General features: G+C 36.2%; 1 protein-coding gene across 7 annotated transcripts in view; it reads left to right on the top strand.

Annotated features, from left to right (window-relative positions):
• PRR16 (proline rich 16) overlaps positions 1-19,929 on the top strand; it is a 284,572-nt gene that overhangs the window by 135,723 nt on the left and 128,920 nt on the right. The window contains exons 1-2 of one of the 7 annotated variants that reach the window (XM_072728754.1): positions 2,251-2,313; positions 2,908-3,029. The exons of 5 other annotated variants lie outside the window; for them this stretch is intronic. In XM_072728754.1, coding sequence (XP_072584855.1) covers positions 2,970-3,029 — 60 coding nt within the window. In that variant the 5' untranslated portion in view covers positions 2,251-2,313; positions 2,908-2,969. Of the gene's footprint in view, positions 1-2,250; positions 2,314-2,907; positions 3,030-19,929 lie in introns of those variants that run through there. One more of the 7 variants, XM_072728755.1, reaches the window with a different exon arrangement.

Below are 19,929 nucleotides of genomic sequence, written 5' to 3'. Positions count from 1 at the left end.
TCAGGCTACCAGCCTGATGTCACTGAGTGTGGAATTGAAAATGATGCACAGTAGCAACTATATGTAGAATTTCTTGCATACACAGCAGATGTAAATGAGCTCAAGAACATGTATAATAGTAAGGTGTTAGGAAGTGATGAGGTTTGAATATTCATTACCTTTGTTTTTAAATGATGATACTGTTAGTTTATATAATTTAATTTCTAATAATGACTTCAACAATAGGTTCACAAATTCCAGAAAATTCAACAAATGGCTCTTATAAGCCATTAATAGGCTGGCTTCAGCACACCCCTGAGATGGATTAAAAGATCTATTTTGAGTCATGTAGAAAATAAACTATCTGGAGAACAGTGTAGCTCTATCTCAATATAGTTCCCTCCCACTCTTTTGAAGTTCAGTGTATTAGTTTTAATAACGGAATTTCAGTAGTATGGGTTTTTCTGGGAAGTTTGCAATGTATTTCTTGCTAATTTACATTGATCATTCCTATTTGCAGAGTATGAGTCAGGGCAGCCCATGTGATTCACAGTTAATGTGAAGAAGATCAAGGTCATTTTCCCTCAGGGATAGATGAAGATACAGAATCTGTTTTGAAGATCATTGTCATTTCTATTACTACTGACTATGAGTTATCCAGTACCTTATGTTGAAACTTCACTCAAAAAGGATGGAAACTTGATTTAAGAATAATGTGAAGAGATATAATTCTAGCCTGTGGCCATTTGGCAGATAGTTTAGGTTACTCAATGTCATTATAAAACTGAAGATTATATGATTTACAATATCATATATGGAAAATATGCTGTGTTACTTTTTATGATATTAGATTAATAATATACTTTATATATTAAACTAAAGAAATAGTTAAGACATTAGGCATATTTCTCATTAGATTTATGAATTTTGCCTTATGAGATAAAAATGATGGTGGTAACTTATTTGTTGATGGTATTCTTAATAAGATACTTCTTAATAAATTATGTAATCTATTTTAATCTTCTATGAGTAGATCCCCCTCAGCATTTTTGTGTATTTGCAATATCAACTCTTAATACTAGATGGTGTTTATTTTTGGAAATCTTCCTTAGAAACTCTGTAACTAAGCTTATACATGCAAAGAGACAAGTGAATAAAATCATGCAAAATTTAGCTAACCCAGATTTTCAAATGATTTTTATACAATACTTTCTAGTTTTTCACTTGGCTTATTTAGAATCAGTCTAAGACTATTTCCATAGATGCCACATTAATAGAAAAATCAAGTTATTTGACAGTCATTTAAAATGATTTCATGAAAAAAACTACAATAGTTTCTCTGGGCTGATACTCTGTGTGAATATAATAAATTGGATCCATTGTAAATGTCGCTGTCATGTAAGTTTCTATGTTCTAGTAGTTAAGACGTGTACTTTGGAATCATATAATCTTGTTGTTTTCTAGTCTATATTACTTGCTTCCAAAGAGTATGGTAGGAAAGGATGAAGAAAAACAAGAGGGATGGTGACTTTACAGTGGAGAAACTTGACAAGTACTACCTGAAGTGATTTAGCTCAACATCAAAGATGACATCATACACATACATATACCTCAATGTGATGTGATAAGAATGGCCCTTTACCTCTGTGGTGTTCTTCCCAAAAATATATTCCCTCCATTTAACCATGAGAGAAACATCAGGCAAATTCCAGTTGATTGCCCTTTCACAAAATGCCTGACCAATAATCCTAAAAACTGTTAAGATCATGAAAAACAAGGGAAACCTGAGAAACGGGCAACCAAGAGAACCTAAGGAGACATGATGACTATATCTAATGCATCTTAGATGGGGCCCTGGGCAGAAAAAAGAACATTAAGGGAAACTAAAGCAATTTCAGTGCACTGTAAGCTTTAGTTAACAATTATATATCAATATTGGTTCATTAATTTTGACAGATGTACCATATGAATATGAGATTCTAATAATATGGAAAACTGAGTGTGAGGTTATGTGGCAACTCCTTGTACCATTTTCACAATTCATCAGTCTAAAAATGTTCTTTAAAAAATATTATTTAAAATAAAACTACATATCCAACAGTGTAAACATATCTTATCACTTAATATTCAGCCAAAGAAGGAAGACACAGAGTGCATATGAGATATGATTTCATTTTTATTAAGTTCAAGGATAGAACTAACCTATCTAATCCATGCTATTAGGAATCATGAAGATGGTTTCACTTGGGAAAGGAAAGTGCCTGAAAGGGGCCATGAGGCATCTCCCAGGTTGCTGGCAGTATTAGATTCTTGGTATCTGTATGGGTCACATGGGTAAGTTCACCTTGGAAAAAAACTCATGGAGCTGTTCTTAGGATTTATTCTTGTCTCTATATGTCTTATACTGCAATAAGAATAAAAAAGGAATGGGGTTATTTGGTTTTTCCCAGTGGCTTTTGGAGTACATAGATTATAAAGGTTTTTTAGCATTAAATTGAATGCCAAAATGCATTTTATGGGAATGATTTAAAAGAAAATCAAAAGTTTGGGGCATCTGGGTGGCTCAGTGGTTGAGCATCTGCCTTCAGCTCCCAGAGTGATCCTGGGGTCCAGGATCAAGTCCCACAGTGGGCTCCCTGTAGGGAGCCTGCTTCCTCCTCTGCCTATGTCTCTGACTCTCTCTGTGTCTCTCATGAATAAATAAATAAAATCTTAAAAAAAAGAAAATCAGGAGTTAGAAACTATAGTATTAACCCGTAAGTGTAGCATGTAAGTGTTATATTGTAAAACTCCAAAAACTCCAAACTGAGTCTTAGATGGGCGAGGTATCTCTCCTATACTCCTGCAGAGCTCTTACAAACTTTTATTTTTGTTCTTACTGTCATTGTATTATAATTACCATTTTATGTGCCCTGTTTTTTTCAATAGAATAAGGTCATGGAGAGCAGAAACATTACCTTATTCATCTTTTGCTCTCCAGTGGCTGAAGCATGTGGTCAGTAATTAGGACTGGATTACATGAGCTAAAGAATGAATACATGCATATTCCAGTAAGTACATCCTGAACATCATTTACTTTTTTGAGATGTGCTCAGGTATAATGTTTCTGATAATGCTCCTCATTCCTTTCTTCTCTCTTGCTGAACTTCACCTTCCTAGAAGTGGATTATAGAGTGTTTCAGATTGATCATGCTAATATTTGTATCTTTTCTTTCTTATTTTCCATTTCAGTCGTTTTGTCCTGCTTTCTGGGGCTTTATTCTTCTGTCCCTTTTACTGGAATTTTAAATAGGGCAATAAAATGTCAAATATGTGGGAGCTCTTTCTTATTTTTTATTGCATATTTTCTTTTTAAGTCAGTGCGGTATATTCTCTTTCTCTCTCAGAAGTTATTTATCTGTGAGGTTTACTTTTTCCCTGCCTTGTATTCTAAATCCTTTTTCTCTGTTTTTCCTTTCCTGGGCCAATGAAGGCAGGAGAAGGTTAAGAAGATTTTCTTCAGCTCTAAAGTTTTCTGAACTTTTCTGCAGCAACTACCATGTGTCAGACAACATGGGGTAGGGCAGGATAAAAATACTATTTTTGTCTTCTAATGAGTCCATTGCCCAATTTTCCATGCAAAGGAGTAGAGTTTGAATAGAGGTAGGAGCAGAATATTTCAGACAGATGAGCCGTCTTCAACTAACACAAAAGTAAGAAATAGCATGGTGTGGTCTGAGAAGTGCCAGTTAGTTGTAGCTGCTGTGTAGAGGCAACTGTAGGAGTAGTAAAAGATGAGTGTAAAGAATAGATTGACCAGATCACATAATGTGTTTTGTATTCATTCAAATTAGGATTAACTCTGAGGGACTAATTCTCAAAATAGCAAGAATTTAAATGAATTGGAAATCTACTTTTCTCTCATATACAGTAGGTAGTCCAGTGCATCTGTGATCCAAGATGGCTGTTGCAGCTATCACGTCGGCATTCCAGGGAGCAGACAGCAGATCAAAATCTCCTCCCTTGAGGAGGTTTCCTAGAAGTTGTACACATTATCTTCCATTGGCTAGGCCAAAGTTGTATATCACATCTACTCGTTACACAAGAGCCTAGGAAATGTAGACTTTTGGCAGAGGGTGGCCATGTGCCCTGCTAACATTCTTGTAGTTAGGTATTCTTTTGTTGAGAAAGAAAGGGGAATTTGTTAGGGGATGATTCACAGTCTTGTTTAGGAGTTTAGGTTTTATTGAGACAGTAGAGAGAGGTCCCTGAAGAGGTTCAAGCCAAGGAATCTCCACTTCTGAAAGGTCAATCTGGCTGTGACATCAAGGATAAAGTGATGTTAAATTAGCTGTTGTCTGAGCAATTAGGCAACTATGAGAAGCACCTAACTATGAGAAGTCTAACTTGTCCAGCTGTGCAGAGGAGCTGGAAAGAGAACATCAATGTCAGTGACATTAAATGACTGAATTGATTTTGTCTTTTTATCCACAGGGTTGTACATTTGATTTATAATTATTTATGGAAGTGCAGTCACCATAAACCCAGGCCTGAATCAAATAGATGGCAAGCAATACTCTTGACGTCAGATGCCCCTTCTAAATCTTAGAGGACTTTTGTCCTATTGGTAGAGAAGTTTTGTTTCTCTAAGGATGTGTATTATGATTTTTTTAATGGAATATGCACATGGTAAAAAATTTAAATACAAAAAGATAGACCAACAAAGTATGTTTTTCTTAACATTCAAAGATCTGAGAACAATGTAAATCTTATTGTCTCACAGATGCTATTTATTCTTCTAGATAACCTTCCTGTACACACACATACACATACACAGGCCTTCTTTTTAAAAACATGTTAGTATTATTTTCAGAGGATTTTCAACGTAAGTTCTTCAACTAATGGAATTTAGCTGGTTCTGCTGATTCAGCATAACAAAGGGTATTGGGAGGTGAATTTAACTATGCAGTCTGTTCATTGTCCACAGGTTCGAGAATGGGGACATAAATATTCTTGTCTAGTGACAAGAATCAAGTCTCAGTAATATCTACTCCCCCCAATGTTGTATAATATAAGCATCCCTTTGAATTGAGTGTGATTCAAGTGTTGATAAATGCACATATCTGCATTATTTCTCTCTATATATGTATATATGTATGTATATGATGTATTTGTATATGTATATAACATGGACTTTAAAAGCAAGTTAATTACTTCATCTAGTGCTCAAATGGTGAGTCTGTCCAAGAGCTGGAGGAAAAGCCACTGTGTTAGAATTATGGAGAAAGGATATATTAGTCTCCAGCTTAGAATCTTCTTTGGAAGAACCTTCATCTCTATATGCACTGTTCCACATTTTTGCTATTGTTTAAAAGTACAAGTTCTTAACCTTTCCATGTCAGCCATATCAGCACATGCAGACCTTTCTACATTAGTTTTTAAAAGAGCTGCATTGCATATAACTCTAGTTCCCTATTGATGAACATTTTATTTTGTTTTGTATTTTTATTGTATCTTGTGAGAATTTGTTTTTGTTCTTCCTTGTATTTTATGAAGAGTGTTTTAACAAATGATAATAATTATTTTTTAAAAGATTTTATTATTTATCTCATAGAGAGCACAAGCCGGAGGAGCAGCAGAGGGAGAGGGAGAAGCAGGCTACCCATGGAACAGGGAGCCTGATGGAGGGCTCAATCCCAGGACCCCGAGCTCATGACCTGAGCCAAAGGCAGATGCTTCACCAACTGAGCCACCCAGGCTCCCCTAACAAATTATATTTATTTATTTTAAAAGATTTTATTTATTTATTTATTTATTTATGAGAGACAGAGAGAGAGAGAAAGAGAGAGAGAGACTGAGAGAGGCAGAGACACAGGCAGAGGGAGAAGCAGGCTCCATGCAGGGAGGGAGCCCAACAAGAGACTTAATCCCGGGTCTCCAGGATCATACCCTGGGCTGAAGGTGGCACTAAACCGCTGAGCCACCCGAGCTGCTCAACAAATGATATTTAGATTAGCATTCTTATATTCATGATGAGAATATATCTCTGTTGACACATATGTACCTGTATTGCAAATAGTACCTTAGTGAACATGAGAAAGAAAATATGTATATAAATACATACACACAGGTAATGTGAATCCTAGATGTAGAGTTGAGGGCCAAATGATATGTTTATTTTTCATTTTGATTAATTTAAAATTACCTACCAGAATTAGTCTGCCCTATGCGCCCATGCAAAGATTTTCATGGTGCCTCGGGTGTATAATATAAATGCATGGAGCAGCCTGTGTGCAGTCTTGTTTGTACTGAGACCAAGCAACCTCTTTATATTCTTTTAAAACATTGTCCACTAAACTATCTAAATCAAATAACCAACTTAGGTTACATGCTTGCCAAGGCGGTATTGTAAAAGTTTTCACTTTTGCTGTTTTCTCAATGAAAGATGATATTTAATGATAAGGTTGAGCAATATTTATATTTATAAGCAATATGCCTGTCTTTGTGAACTTTTGCATTCCCTTCGTGAGCCATGACAATAAAGATGATGAGGGCATAGTTATTGAAGATCCACCACCGGAAAAAAAAAATGCTGTGAAAGACACACCAAGATATATTGAGCCATTAGTGGAGGGTGAGAATAGACAAAAAAACTGATAGGACAGAAAAACTTCAGAAACTTCATAAAGCAAAAGAGATCTCCTTCTCATTGTTCACATCTTCCCTTATTTTTCCTTAATATACAACCCATAGTTTTCCCATAACTTGCTCATATATTGTTCATGTTAACTCTGGCCTGTAGAAATGATGAGTACTTAATAATGTGGTAGTTAATGATATAAATGCTCATTTTCTACTAGCGATTATATATATTGGCTTGTTGGCATTAAGTCCATAAAATTAAATTGTACACATAATCAAAGGATAAGAAATTTATTATGTTGACAGGAGTTTTCAATGCATCTTTTTTCTTGAGTTGAGTATATAGAAACTATCACATAAATTAGCAAAAAATAAATGAGAGGAAGGAGGGGTAGAAGGAGTGGTTTAGTAATACTTGAGGACTCATTTTGATGCTTCATTTTTTTTCCCTTAACATTTCCTAATTTAATTTATAATCTTAAAACTCAGGGAAATGGTCTGTGGGATTATCCATTAAAATGCTCTAGAATCAAATGTAATGCAATAAAACCATGCAATTACATGCCCCACAATAATGCAAATTTGGATGATAGTGATTGAAGGTTGGTTTTCGTCCTCAATCCACTCCATATATTTAAATGAAGAGGATCAAATGAGGAGGCTGGTTATGGAAGGAAAAATGAGACCTTACTTGGGGAGCCAGGCAGGTTGAGGAAGGTCCTCCTGGTCTTGGTATTCATCCTTCCCAACTCTGTGGTTGGGGGATGACACAGGTGCCAGCTAATCAGGAGATTCCTAAATTATTATCACTCTCCCGAAATCCCAGCAAGTCTTGGAATCTGACCTTTGTCCACTTCTACATTTAAGACAGAGTGGACAGCTGCCACCAGGTGGTGCCCATTTTGAGCTGAGACTTCATAGATTTTGATTGCCCATCCAGACCTGTAGCATCCCAGCTCTGCTAGCTGCAGAGATGTGTCCAGTTTGCTTTGTTATCCTTACAGTATCATTACCAACTTCTACATGAATGAATCTCTTGGAGCCTACTTACCATGTCATTACGGTTTTATTGTACTCTAATTTCTGCTGACTGGAAATCTGCTATTATACTACCTCAGCATCATGGCAAAAGAAGCCAACTGAGGAAACTTAATTGTGTAACTAATTTAAAGTTATGTGTTTGCTGTCTTTGGCTCAATTGCCTGTTCACTTCTTATAGCACCTCTTAATAGATGTAAAGCTGAAAGGTGGTAGCAATTATGTGAAAAAAATTGTTTTTTTTCCATGATATCTCATCACATTGAGATCTAAAAGAAGTAGAAAGACTCTGTAATGGTAGTAATGATTTTAAAAAAAGTTTAAGTACTTATAAAACATACCAGAATAGGGGAAAAATAAATGTAAGTACAGAAGTCAGCACCTGAAATCCAGTAATTCACTGTGACAAATAAGCTCCAAAAGGGATGTATTTAGGTTGACATATACACCTTGCCAAAGTAGCTTTTTGCCATTTTTAAAAAATAACCACTTATATAATTTTTGTGTCTAATTGAAATAATCATTTTAAATAGTCACTTTGTTGTTGACTTACACATATGTGATATTTTTGTGCTTAATGTTTCATTATTAAACTGGGATTTTCTTTAATTCAATATACATTTATTATGAGTTGACCATATGTGTGTGAAGAAAACATATCCAAGCACTTTCAGTAGAAATATTTGAGGTTAATAATAAAAGGACTAAGTATTTTTATTCCCCAAGGCTTTAGAATGAGAAATGTCTGCATTTACCTTCTTAGTAGCTAAATGATTTTTTTTACCTAAGAGCCTAGATTATTTGAATAAAGGTTGCACATCATGCTATTTTATATATATATATATATATATATATATATATATATATATATATATATATCTGCATCATCATAAACTCAAGTATATTCATTCATTTTAATTTGCTAAGTGTTTCATAGGATTCATTTACTCTATTACTCACAGAGCTCTAAGGGTAAATTAGAAATGATCCCTGTACTAGACCGTGTATATTTTGCTGTTTGAGGGAGACAAATAATTAGCTCTCCTCTTGAGAATCAGCATAAGCAATTTGAATCTAAAATATCACCTAAGTTACTGATAAAATCAGCCTGAAGAATGACACATGCGGTGGTATGCTGGAGCCAACTCATAGGGGCTGTGAGAGCCCATTGTTCATGTACTTCCCCAGCTCCATGATTAGTGACATCATGTTGGTAGTTTAAAATGAGCTGTGATCAAAGTATGTACACCATGGAAATCAGTTAATGACATTTAGCAGGGACTTTTTTTCCTCCTGGAGATCTGATTGTTAAACATTTAACAGTGTACCTCTGTCTGAAAGCATAAATTAGTCTAAGTACTAAATCCCAGGGTGACCCAGTCAACCCCACACAGTGGAGGCCAGAAGATGCCCTCCTTATACTTGGAGCTGAACAAATGTGTTCTCTGCATATAGCTAAGTCACTAGAGGAAGTGAAAAGGAACAACTTTATATTTGTTCTTTGCAAACTCTTCCATTCATTCCATATTCTCAAGGGCCAAAGAAGTGAGGATATGAACATATTGGACTCTACTAGGAAGGAAACATTACAGGTATTAATGTTTCTTCATCTTCAATAAATTGCCCCCAATCCTCTGCATTTTTTACTCTTTTGTCTATTGGATTTAACCATTAAGAATTCACTGTTAAGGAATAATCCTGTTCTCTGTTGGGAGGAAACTTGCATTCCATTAGGAGAGTTTTCTTCCTACTTTTCTGAGCCTGCTACCTCAATACCAACCATTGTTTCTTTGAGTACCCTCTGTACCCTCTGGAAGTACTGGTCGCCCATTATCTTTTGTTTCCAGAAAAGTCTACCTATGGAGCCACATATGAAATGAAATATTAATAGATTTAAATTCCATTGTTCTCTCTATAGAGTCACCTTACAGAATTTTCTTGCACATTTTTGCTTTCTGGAACAATACGTGATTTCACAATGGCAGGCATTCCTTACACCATCCTGAGAAGTTAATGGCTCTGTAATTTTCTGGTGTAATATATCCCTGTGTAGTATATCAACTTTAGCCACACCTGGGTTTATAGGATTTGGGTGTTTCTGCAGCTGGTGTAACAGTTTTCCATGGGTGTCCAGAGACATGCTCTGAAGTTTCTTTCTCCACGGAGCCCACAACCTGTGCGAAGCCTAAACAGCACTAGATAAAAGACGAGGGAAAGCAGAAATACCTATGTCCACCACACCACTGTCTTCAGAAATTACTCAGATGAGTACAATAATTAAATCAATCTCAAAAGCTTTCCACATTCAAAGTGAAGATTTATTTGCTGGTCTCTTTCTCATCCCACCATGCATCCAACCACATTGTCTAGGAGAAGCTTTACAATTTGGTTAACAGATCATTCGATGTCAAGGAGATGAGAGATTTCATAGCCAAAGCACTCTCACAGGTTCCTGAGCCTGGTCAGTGAGAAGCTGAGATAACACACATGCCCTCCTGTCACTACATCTGTGTCATCATACACATTCTCAAGTCAGAGTCTTCTTACTCATATCTTAGATTGCCTCCTTAGCAATCTTGAATGTAAAGCGCGGGTCATGGAGGAGAACTCCACTACTGCACTCACCTTCAAATTATGAAACTATACAGAAGGACAGTACAAATACATCTTTTGCTTTATGCAAAGCAAACATTTTAGAGTCAGTGCATCAACTTTTTTCTGATCCCCAAACTTGTAGTTGTTTTTAAACTTGAAACCATATATCTTATGAATATTTTTTGTTTGCAACACATTTTAAGTGACTCAATGTTAGTGGCAACATATTTTGTAACTCTTTTTCATTGACAGGCATCCTTGCTGAAGAAGCTTGCCAATGATACTCTTTATGTTTTCTTAACATAGAATGTAAATTTTGATAATACACTATGTATTAAAAATGTTCAGAGCTCCTACCTGGTAACACAAACTAAGACATTTTGTAGGCTTTGTATTTTTAGACATTTTTAATTCAGAACATTTTTAAGCACACAGACAACTACAAAAAATAATATTAACAGGCTCATGGTACCAGAGAAACAGATTTTATAGATATTCTGGTGTGCTCTGTCTGCCTAGGAACTTTTTTTTTCTGTTTCAACAACACAGAAACCACAAAACCTCTGAGTCCCTTGATCCCAATCCAACCACCCCCTTCCTCTTTGAACTTTTACTACATACATACTCATGACAATATAGGGTCTTACCTGCATTTTTAGAATTTGAATAAGTGGTATAATTTATGAATTTAATTTCTAATTTTATTGCTTGATGCTTAGAAAATATAAAAAGCAAAAATGGGGCCTCCTGGGTGGCCAGTCAGTTAAGCATCTGCCTTCAGCTCAGGTCATGATCCTGGGATCCTGGGATCAAGCCCCACTTTGGGGTTCCTGCTCAGTGGAGAGCCTGCTTCTCCCTTCCCCTCTGTTCCTCCCCCTACTAGTGCTCCCTCTCTGTCTCACTCTCTCTTGCTCTTTCAAATAAACAAAATCTTTAAAAATAAATAAATTTTAAAAAAGCGAAAGTGGATTTGAAATCCTCATCCATGTTTGATGAGATCCTGTGTTGTCAAGTATACTGTCAAGTAATTTCTGTTTGTTTTTATTGTTACATTTGCTTTCAAAGAAGTGTTCAAGAGATCCTGTAGTCTTTGTGTTCTCAGATGCTTGCGATTTTCTGTCAGTTGTCTCCATACTTGACAGATACTTTTTTAAATGCTCGGGTAATATATTTTCTCCTTCGGGATGTGTGGACCTGGATGATGAATATTGATCTAATCCTTTCTGCACAGCTTTCCCTGCTATCATCTGGGTTGGCGAATTTTGGTGTCTGCTCGGTTGGTACTGGAGATTTGAGACTATGATGTCTGTTGTTCCTACATTGCACAACGCTGTGGCTGGGGAGCACATTCTTGGGTCACATTTTCTTCTTCTTCATCAGAACCTGATGCGCATGGCTGTTCCATCTCCTGTCATTTGATATTGCTCTGGGAAAATTCTGATACCAGCTTGATTTTTCTCACTTGAATTCAACTTGCCCCTTCTGCCCAGCTGCCTATCCTTGAAGTGCTGGATATTTCTCGGTGGCAGTTGTTCACCAGCACATTTTACTGATGGGTATTGTGTAGTTTAAACAACCACATTCGCTAGTTCCTCCCTATCAGAGAAATGAGCTTTTTGTATACATTGCTTTTTTTCTGCTTTATAATAGTGGAGCCTATTTACTAGGAAAACCAACATTTCCCATGATGGATATCCACTTTTATTTTCTCCATATCTATTATTATTTCCTCCCTAATTTCTGCAGTCAGTACAGACTTTAGAGCTCATCAAGAGAGACCCGTGCTTGGATGACACTGTGTTTGAGAGCACCCTCTCAAACATTTGTTCAGCTCCATTTGTTCTGCCTTCTTGTGCTGCCATTGGGACCCAGCGCTCATGTCCAGCTGACTTCTGTATTTCCCATCTAGATCACACCCCAGTACCCTAGAGCCTGGCATTCCCCAGCTATCAGCTCCAAATGGTTCAAGGACTTGTATCAACTTCCTGTCATGATCTTTCTTTCTGAGAGCAGACCACATCCCTGGTATATTGGAACCCAAAGAGTAGCCAAAGGTGACTGTTTGCAGAGGCTATTTAGGGACAGAGCTTGGAAGTATGGACTAGGGTATCCCCATATGTGCATTTGAAGCCCCTCATGGTGTAAGGAAGATAGGGATTGGGGGCCAGGAGCTTGTCTTCACTGCCACACCCCGACATAGGATGCAGAGTTGTCCAAAAATTCTGTATTGAAACCTGGACTTCCCGAGGCTTTTTATCAAGGTCAATAACTTAGTTTCAGTAATATCTATTCTCTGTCTTGCTCTTTGCATTTTATTGATCATTTTGGTAATGATGGTGTTTTAGAGTTCATTTTGTTTCTTTTGCTCTTTAGTTTCTCTTCTCTTTCATTCTGAATGTATCTCTATGTCTGTATATTATATATCTATGTATCTATAAATGTAGACCTAGATAATGCTTTAGATAATGGAATAAGTATATCTTTAGCACAGAGCATTCAGGGCACATCTTCTTCTATCTCTTCCAAATGGAATTCATCACCTTTTGTGTGTTCCATGTTTCTTTCCTTCCCTCTGCCCTTGCCACAATGTTGTTTATAGCATCTCCATACCAGTATTCTTCATCTTTCTTAGTACTTGCCTTGGGTATCAAGCAGTGTGGGTGACATTTCTGTACCACTTTCCTCTTGTGTCCGAATCTGACTTACTTTCCCAGGCAAGCCCCAAGGTTGAAGGTGAGCTGCTTTCATGTAGTAGCCACAGTCCGAGCTTGAACACCTGGGGGAGAAGGAGCAGAGGCGGAGATGGAAAGGAATAGTCAATTACCTCCTCTCCTTTTGTAGCATAGGTCATGCTGTGTTCTAGTTCATTCTCCTACCATGTTCAGGGTTTATCATGGGCCTATGGGGAAAGTCTTTGTGTGTCATATTGTTACTTCTGTTCAGCATGGCCCCAGCACATCTGCTTCCTGCCCTGAGCCCCTGCTCACTTCCCTTGTTCTGCCACCTGCTTTTCTGTAGTCCTGCCCACAGTCCACATCACATTTTCATATTTGTTATGATTTGTGAAAATGTGAGCACTTTTGTTAACTTCACTGGTACTTTACCGAGGCATAAAGGTGGATCTCGGGATGCCTGAGCCAAGCTAAAACTCATGTTTTCTTTAGCTAATATTATTTCACATTTAAGATGGTGAATGGCACCACTTCTGTTCTTAAGCACTTTTGCTCTTTCTTGCTTTGTTTGTTATTGCGGGAGGAGATTCTACTTATACTAACTTTTCACTGCGAGTTCTCTTTTTAGGAGTAAAGCAATGCACACATGCTGCTGAAAAGAGTGAAAAAGTTGAATAGGGTATAAAAAGTAAAACAATGAAAAGTCATTTCATTTACATTTTCATTCAGTACACACCGCCTCCAGCCGTTGGCTCTTATTACCCAGAAACTTTTCCTTTGGATTGCTTCCTGGAGATTCTATCTATCATGCTGCCTTAAGTAAGTAGATTCTGGTCTTGACTTAGCTTGTACCAGAGCATTTGAAGTTGAGGAGAAGGAGCTCCCAGAGGAGCTTTAGAAAGAAAAACATCGTTTTGAAAATCATCTTTTATTAAAAAAAAAAAAAGGAAAGTTATCTATTACGACTTTTCAGCATTACAACTTCTTTCTTCTCTTATCTCAGAAACTCTTCTCTCTCTTATATGCACATTCATGTAACTGTAGAGTACACCCTTTCTACTTTGGGGGATTAGATGATTATTCTGTTGCTTCTGACAATTGAATCTAAACTCATTAATGGTGCACTGGCCCTATTTGCTAAGCCATTGTTTCAGTTGTACCAGGAAAGTGCCTCAGTAATGTGCTATGACACCCCAGTGTCACATCCTATTCTGAGATGGACTGAAGGTAATTTATATTTATCAATAGTAAATATGGCAATTGGGAAATTAATTTACTTTAAACAGTAATGATATTCGGCAGTGTATCTGTTAGAACAGTGAGCATAACCAGAACCAGACAGATCCTTATATTGTAAGATATTTATGCTACAGGCCTGGGAACGATGGCTGTGTGTACCATCTTCCTACATGTGATGAGACCATGACAGGGCTGAGAAAAAAATATCTTAAGAGAGAAAATGACCCTTGGGAAAATTGGATGCCCTGCGTTTATCGTTTGAGAAAGGCCAATTCGGGTTTTTTAATTTAGAGGAAGGTTTGTCCAAAATATTTTTTCAGTTGTGTAAAAGGAGACCAACTCTATAGTGTATTCATGTAGTAACTCAGAGTCTTTTAAGTCAGAGGTCTCAGATTGGTAATGTGTGAAGTGGATGATACCTGTGTGAAGATTTGGCTTGCCCTGCACCATCATTTTTTTAAATTGCACCAATGCTTGAAAAATCTGTAAATTTCACATCACAATCAGTCTTTCTAGCTTCTTTTGAAATATTTAGAAAAGGGCAAGGCAGGGGCACCTGGGTGGTTGGTTGATTAAGCGTCTGACTTTGGCTCAGGTCATGATCTCAGGGTCCTGGGATGGAGCCTGCCTTGGGCTCCCTGACCAGCAGGGAGTCTGCTTCTCCCTCTCCTTCCACCCCCCCCCCCCCACTCTTTCTGTCTCTGTCTCTTAAATAAATAAAATCTTTTTTTTTTTCTTTTAAAGCGCAAGACAAGGCCTTCTTTCTCTGTCACTTTTTTACACAGTGGTATTTGGTGCTGTTCACCATGTTTCCTTTTTTTTTTTTTTTTTTATTGTGGTGTATATACATACGGCCTCCACCTGTCAGATGTGAACACTTTACTCTGTGATATGCTTGAAAATGCTGTGTTATTTTGTAAACATTCCTTGTATAGTTCTCACGTCAATGTTTTAACCTTAGTCTTTTGCAAAAAGAAAAAAAGTTGAATGAGTATTACAAATTACCCAGAAGATTTAGTTATCATTCCCTAATTGTTGGTTTACACATAGGAAAATCTTATGTTCTAAAATCCATATAAATCAATCCTCCGCATATTTGATCTTGGCATTTCAGAACATGTGGCTTATGCACTCATAATTTCATATTATATGGAATATTTTTTAAAATCCCTTAATGAAATTAACTTAAATAGCACAGTTGTCCTACCTTTTCATTCAGTTAGACCTCAGGAAAAAAGAAAATTTCACTTTGAATAAGTAAGGCTTTATGCTAACAGTGTAACAAATACGCTACTTAATTTTTTTTAATAGTAATAGAGAATTTGGGGATTTATCATGGATCTGTATATAATTTTGACCACTAGAGGGCTTTGCTTTTTTTTTTTTCTAAACCAATGGGAATATAATTGTGAAAATAAACAAGTCTTTATGGTTTCCAAAAGTTTAACTGTATAACTACAAAGTTTTAAATAACTACATAATATAGAATATATATTACAACTATATAGATTATATAGTGTATGAGACTCTTATCCTGAGTATAAGCAAAGTGTGTAATATTTGAAACTATATGTGGGGAAGGCAGTGTTTCATATTTTAATAAGTGAAAAGTAGTCAATACATATTCACAGGTGAGAGAAGCTTTAAAGTTTTCAGTGTTCATTGACTTAACATTTTAAAAGTGTTAGAAAAATATTCTACATTTTTGTTATCCAAATACCATATGTAGAGCATGTATATTTATAGCACCTTTTCCAACAGTTTTGTTAGAACTAACCCATAGGAATAACTTTTGCTGTGAGTGGCCTGAAATCTCTATTCTCACAAAGAAAAAAAAAATTGTGTTGAATTCTTTCAGGGAATTTGCAACAATAAGAACCATGAAATATCAATTTCCAAAGGCTTAGGCACATTTAAGTGGCTGCTGGCTTTCTTTGGTGAAAATTTTCATTGTTTTTCAAATTATATGCAATTTATTTTTACAAAATATCTCTGGGGCCCTGTGACAATAAAGACAGATGCTTGAGAAGCCAATTCTAAAAGAATTTCAAATTTTAAATTTTCTTTTCATTTCATATATTCTGGTTCATTAAATTAGACATGCAGGTATTATATTTTAAAATATAACACACCTTATTCCATTAAGAATGCTGGAACTCAGGCACAGAGGGAATATCATAACGCCTGCATACCTTTATTAAATCAATGATGGTGTCCCTGTGTATATTCGTGCTAAACATGCTCTCACCCTAATTGAGTTAGACTGGGTACTTTTAAGTTGGGAAAGACGTTTTAAAGATGAGCTTCAGAGATTTTCATATGTTTTCACTAATTCAAAAATAATGTAATATAATCTTCCCATTTGCATCATTTTCTGTAATTATTCCTAGGTTTGCTTAGGACAAGAATAATCTTTTTTAATGGCTTGCTTTATGGCAATGTGTTTCCACTTCCTCAGGGCTTTATAAAATCATAGATGCTCACATCCTTTTTCTGTTCAAACTTTGCCTTTTTTTTTCAGATACAAGCCACACTCATGGTATTTAGGATGCTAGTGAAGAACTGTAAGCATTCTAGCACTTCCTCACCTGCATCTTTCTCCTTTTCTGTCCTTACATTTGTTTTCCCTTCCTAGACTGCTCCTGCATGTGTCCACAGTGTGCACACACACACACACACACACACATACATACATCCCATATCCCTTACAGTTTGCTATATCAAATGACTTTCCACATCTGGAAATTGCAATTTATTTTTCAAACCTTCCTTCCTTTGCATTGCATGTTGTTGTGCTTTAAGTGCTCTTCCACTATTTTTTACCTTATCCTTCAAGGTCCATTTTAAATATCTCCTACCTCCTGGACCTTCCCTGACATTGTCTTTCCCTCCATGGTAGAATTAATTGTTCTTTCCTCTCTCCTCTCAAAATATTTTACCCATGGCTACAGCAGTATCACAGATGCCACAGACAGTTTCTCTCTCTCTTCTTCTTCTTTTTTTAATTGATGAAATTGGGAACTAATGCCAGAAAGGAAAGACCCAGTTTCACCATTGTGTAACTAGTCAGAGTCTGTATTAAATTTACATTCAGATATTCTACCTTCAAATCAAATAGTATTGTCAATATCAATATTTCTAGTACTATTATTTTGAGAGTTGATACATGCTATTATTTCTATAGTTTGGTTATATGCTTGAAATATCATGGAAAGGAATAACAGGTTTTTTCTGGTGTTTTTAATAAATAATTTAATGTTCTGCATGGATTCTAAGGTACTTTAGACAAAAAAAATCTAATTTACTGACTTCTTCCTTTATGTTTTTTACTAAACATTTAATTCAATATCTGAGATGTACAAAGTAAACACATATGTCAAAATGCCATTTTAGCCTACATGTATTTCTTTAGAGATATTGATAAATGAAATGCTTTAGAAATCTTACACATTTATTTGTTTTTTTAAAAGATTTTATTCATTTATTCGAGAGAGATGCAGAGACACAGGCAGAGGGAGCAGCAGGCCCCATGCAAGGAGCCCGACATGGGATTCGATCCCGGGACTCTAGGATCACGCCCTGGGCTGAAGGCAGGTGCCAAACTGCTGAGCCACCCAGGGATCCCCTTACACATTTATTTTAATGTATCATTTTAGTGTCTTCAAGAGAGCTATATCTGAAAGTTACCAAATTTTTAAACTATGCATATATGTATGTATGCATAAACATTACATATGTGATATATAACATGTTATATATTATTTATTATTAAATGTATGTAATATAACAGTATATATTAGAAAGAGAGAGAAATTAGAAATCTCATTAATATAGTTTATTTACAATCCAAATTCAACACCCCAAAAGTTTATAAATAAGCATCAATCTGTAAGTAACAGGTAACTAACTTTAAAATGTCTTGTTACAGTATTTTTCATTTGATTTTTAAAATAACGTATTATTTATTCATTCAATATATATGTCTGTTCCAGATAAAGGCATAGGATACCCTGCCCTTTGGGAGCTTATATTCTTGCCACAGAGATAGACGTTAAAGAGCTGATTGCACAGTTAATCACTGTATTAGTGGGATCTGTGCTCTGAAGAGTTACATGCAGAAGCTCTAGGGCTCTGGGATGGAACTTGAGAGCATTCTGGAAAATTTCCTTGAAGAGGAGATATGTAAACTAATGTTTTAAGGATAGGCAAGGTGTGTGAAACAGAGTCTGTGTGTATGCAGGTGTGTGTCTTATGGGAGAAAACAGTGGGGAATGATTATGTCTAAGTGGACTTCTATGTAAATTTATAGATTCTCTATGAATGAGTTTTACAAAGACCCATAGGGGACACCTCCATGGCTCAGTCACTTAAGCATCCAACTCTTGGTTTCGGTTCAGGTCATGATCTCAGAGTTGTGAGATTGAGTCCCATGTTGGGCTTAAGATTCTCTTAAGATTCTCTCTCTCCCTCTCCTTCTGCCCTTCCCCCAGCCATCTCTAAAAAAAAAATAGACCCAGATATAAGAGCTCAGTTTCTTTGAAGCACTGGAAGAAATGAAAAGAGCGCGGAGTGAAGAAAGTGGCATAGGAGCATGCATGTGTGGAAAACCAGACCTAAATCTGAGAGAGATTATGACCTTTTTAATTATTTGCCTTTGATTTTAAGAACAGTAGGAAATCACTTGAGGTTGAAAATGTTATGTCAATATGTATAAGAAATATATACATATTTTTAAGAGCTCTGTCTGACTGCAATGCAGAGAATAGATGGAAGAATGAATTGGCTAGAGGGAGGTTTTGTTTGTACAACCTTACTCATGATGCTTACAGAATATTTTTTATTGAGCTAGTTTAACATCAATAGAGAATATAATATACACCCTGAGATTTATTTCATTTACACTTTTACAAATGCAAAAAGAGAGATTGAGAGCTGTAAGCTGGTGTTAAAGTTTGCACTTCCATTATCATGAGCTACAACCTCCTCTGGAATATTATTAGCATAATGGAATCATATTGAAGTGTATACTCACAAAGTGCAAGGAGACGAGTCTTTTACATCTATTAAGCTGCTAAAGCAATTACGATGAGCAATACTTCCTTTTCCATACTTTACAAGTAGCCTCAGTAGAAGCATGTTGCCTGTTAAAATAGCAAGATATCTTATAAAAGCAGAAATTAAAGTTAGTAAAGGCATTTCAGCCTTTATAATGTGTGGGTAATGTTTGTCACAGGAGAAAGAATAGTAGTAAATACCTCACCTGATACACAAGCAAAAAACTGATAAGTAAATGTGGGATTTATAGCATGCATAGTACATGTTAATTATATGAAGCTAAGCCATGATTTAATGGCACTTTCTACCTTAATACTTATTGTTTTATGTTTATTCTAAAGAGTATGCATTTAGGTGGCCTGTCACTGTTAGAAACTGTGTACAGTCATACCTCAGAGGTATTGTGAGTTCAGTTCCAGACCAGGGCAAAAGGCAAATATCTCCATAAAGCGAAATGATTTTTTTTTGTTTCCATGCATACAAAGTTATGTTTGCAGTATACTGTAGTCTGTGAAGTGTGCAATAGCATTATGTCTTAAAAAACAATGTACATGCCTTAATTTTAAGATATTTTATTGCTAAAAAATATTAACCATCATCTGAGCTTTCAGCAAGTTACTGTCTTTTTGCTGGTGGAGGATCTTGCCTCGATGTTGATGGCTGAGGACCCATCAGGGTAGTGGGCACTGAAGGTTGGGGTGGCTATGACAGTTTCTTAAAGGAAGACAGC

Source organism: Vulpes vulpes, chromosome 12 (assembly GCF_048418805.1).
Source record: "Vulpes vulpes isolate BD-2025 chromosome 12, VulVul3, whole genome shotgun sequence".
NCBI lineage: Eukaryota > Metazoa > Chordata > Mammalia > Carnivora > Canidae > Vulpes > Vulpes vulpes.
Note: the sequence above shows the minus strand (reverse complement) of the source record. Positions and strands in the feature narration are given on the sequence as shown.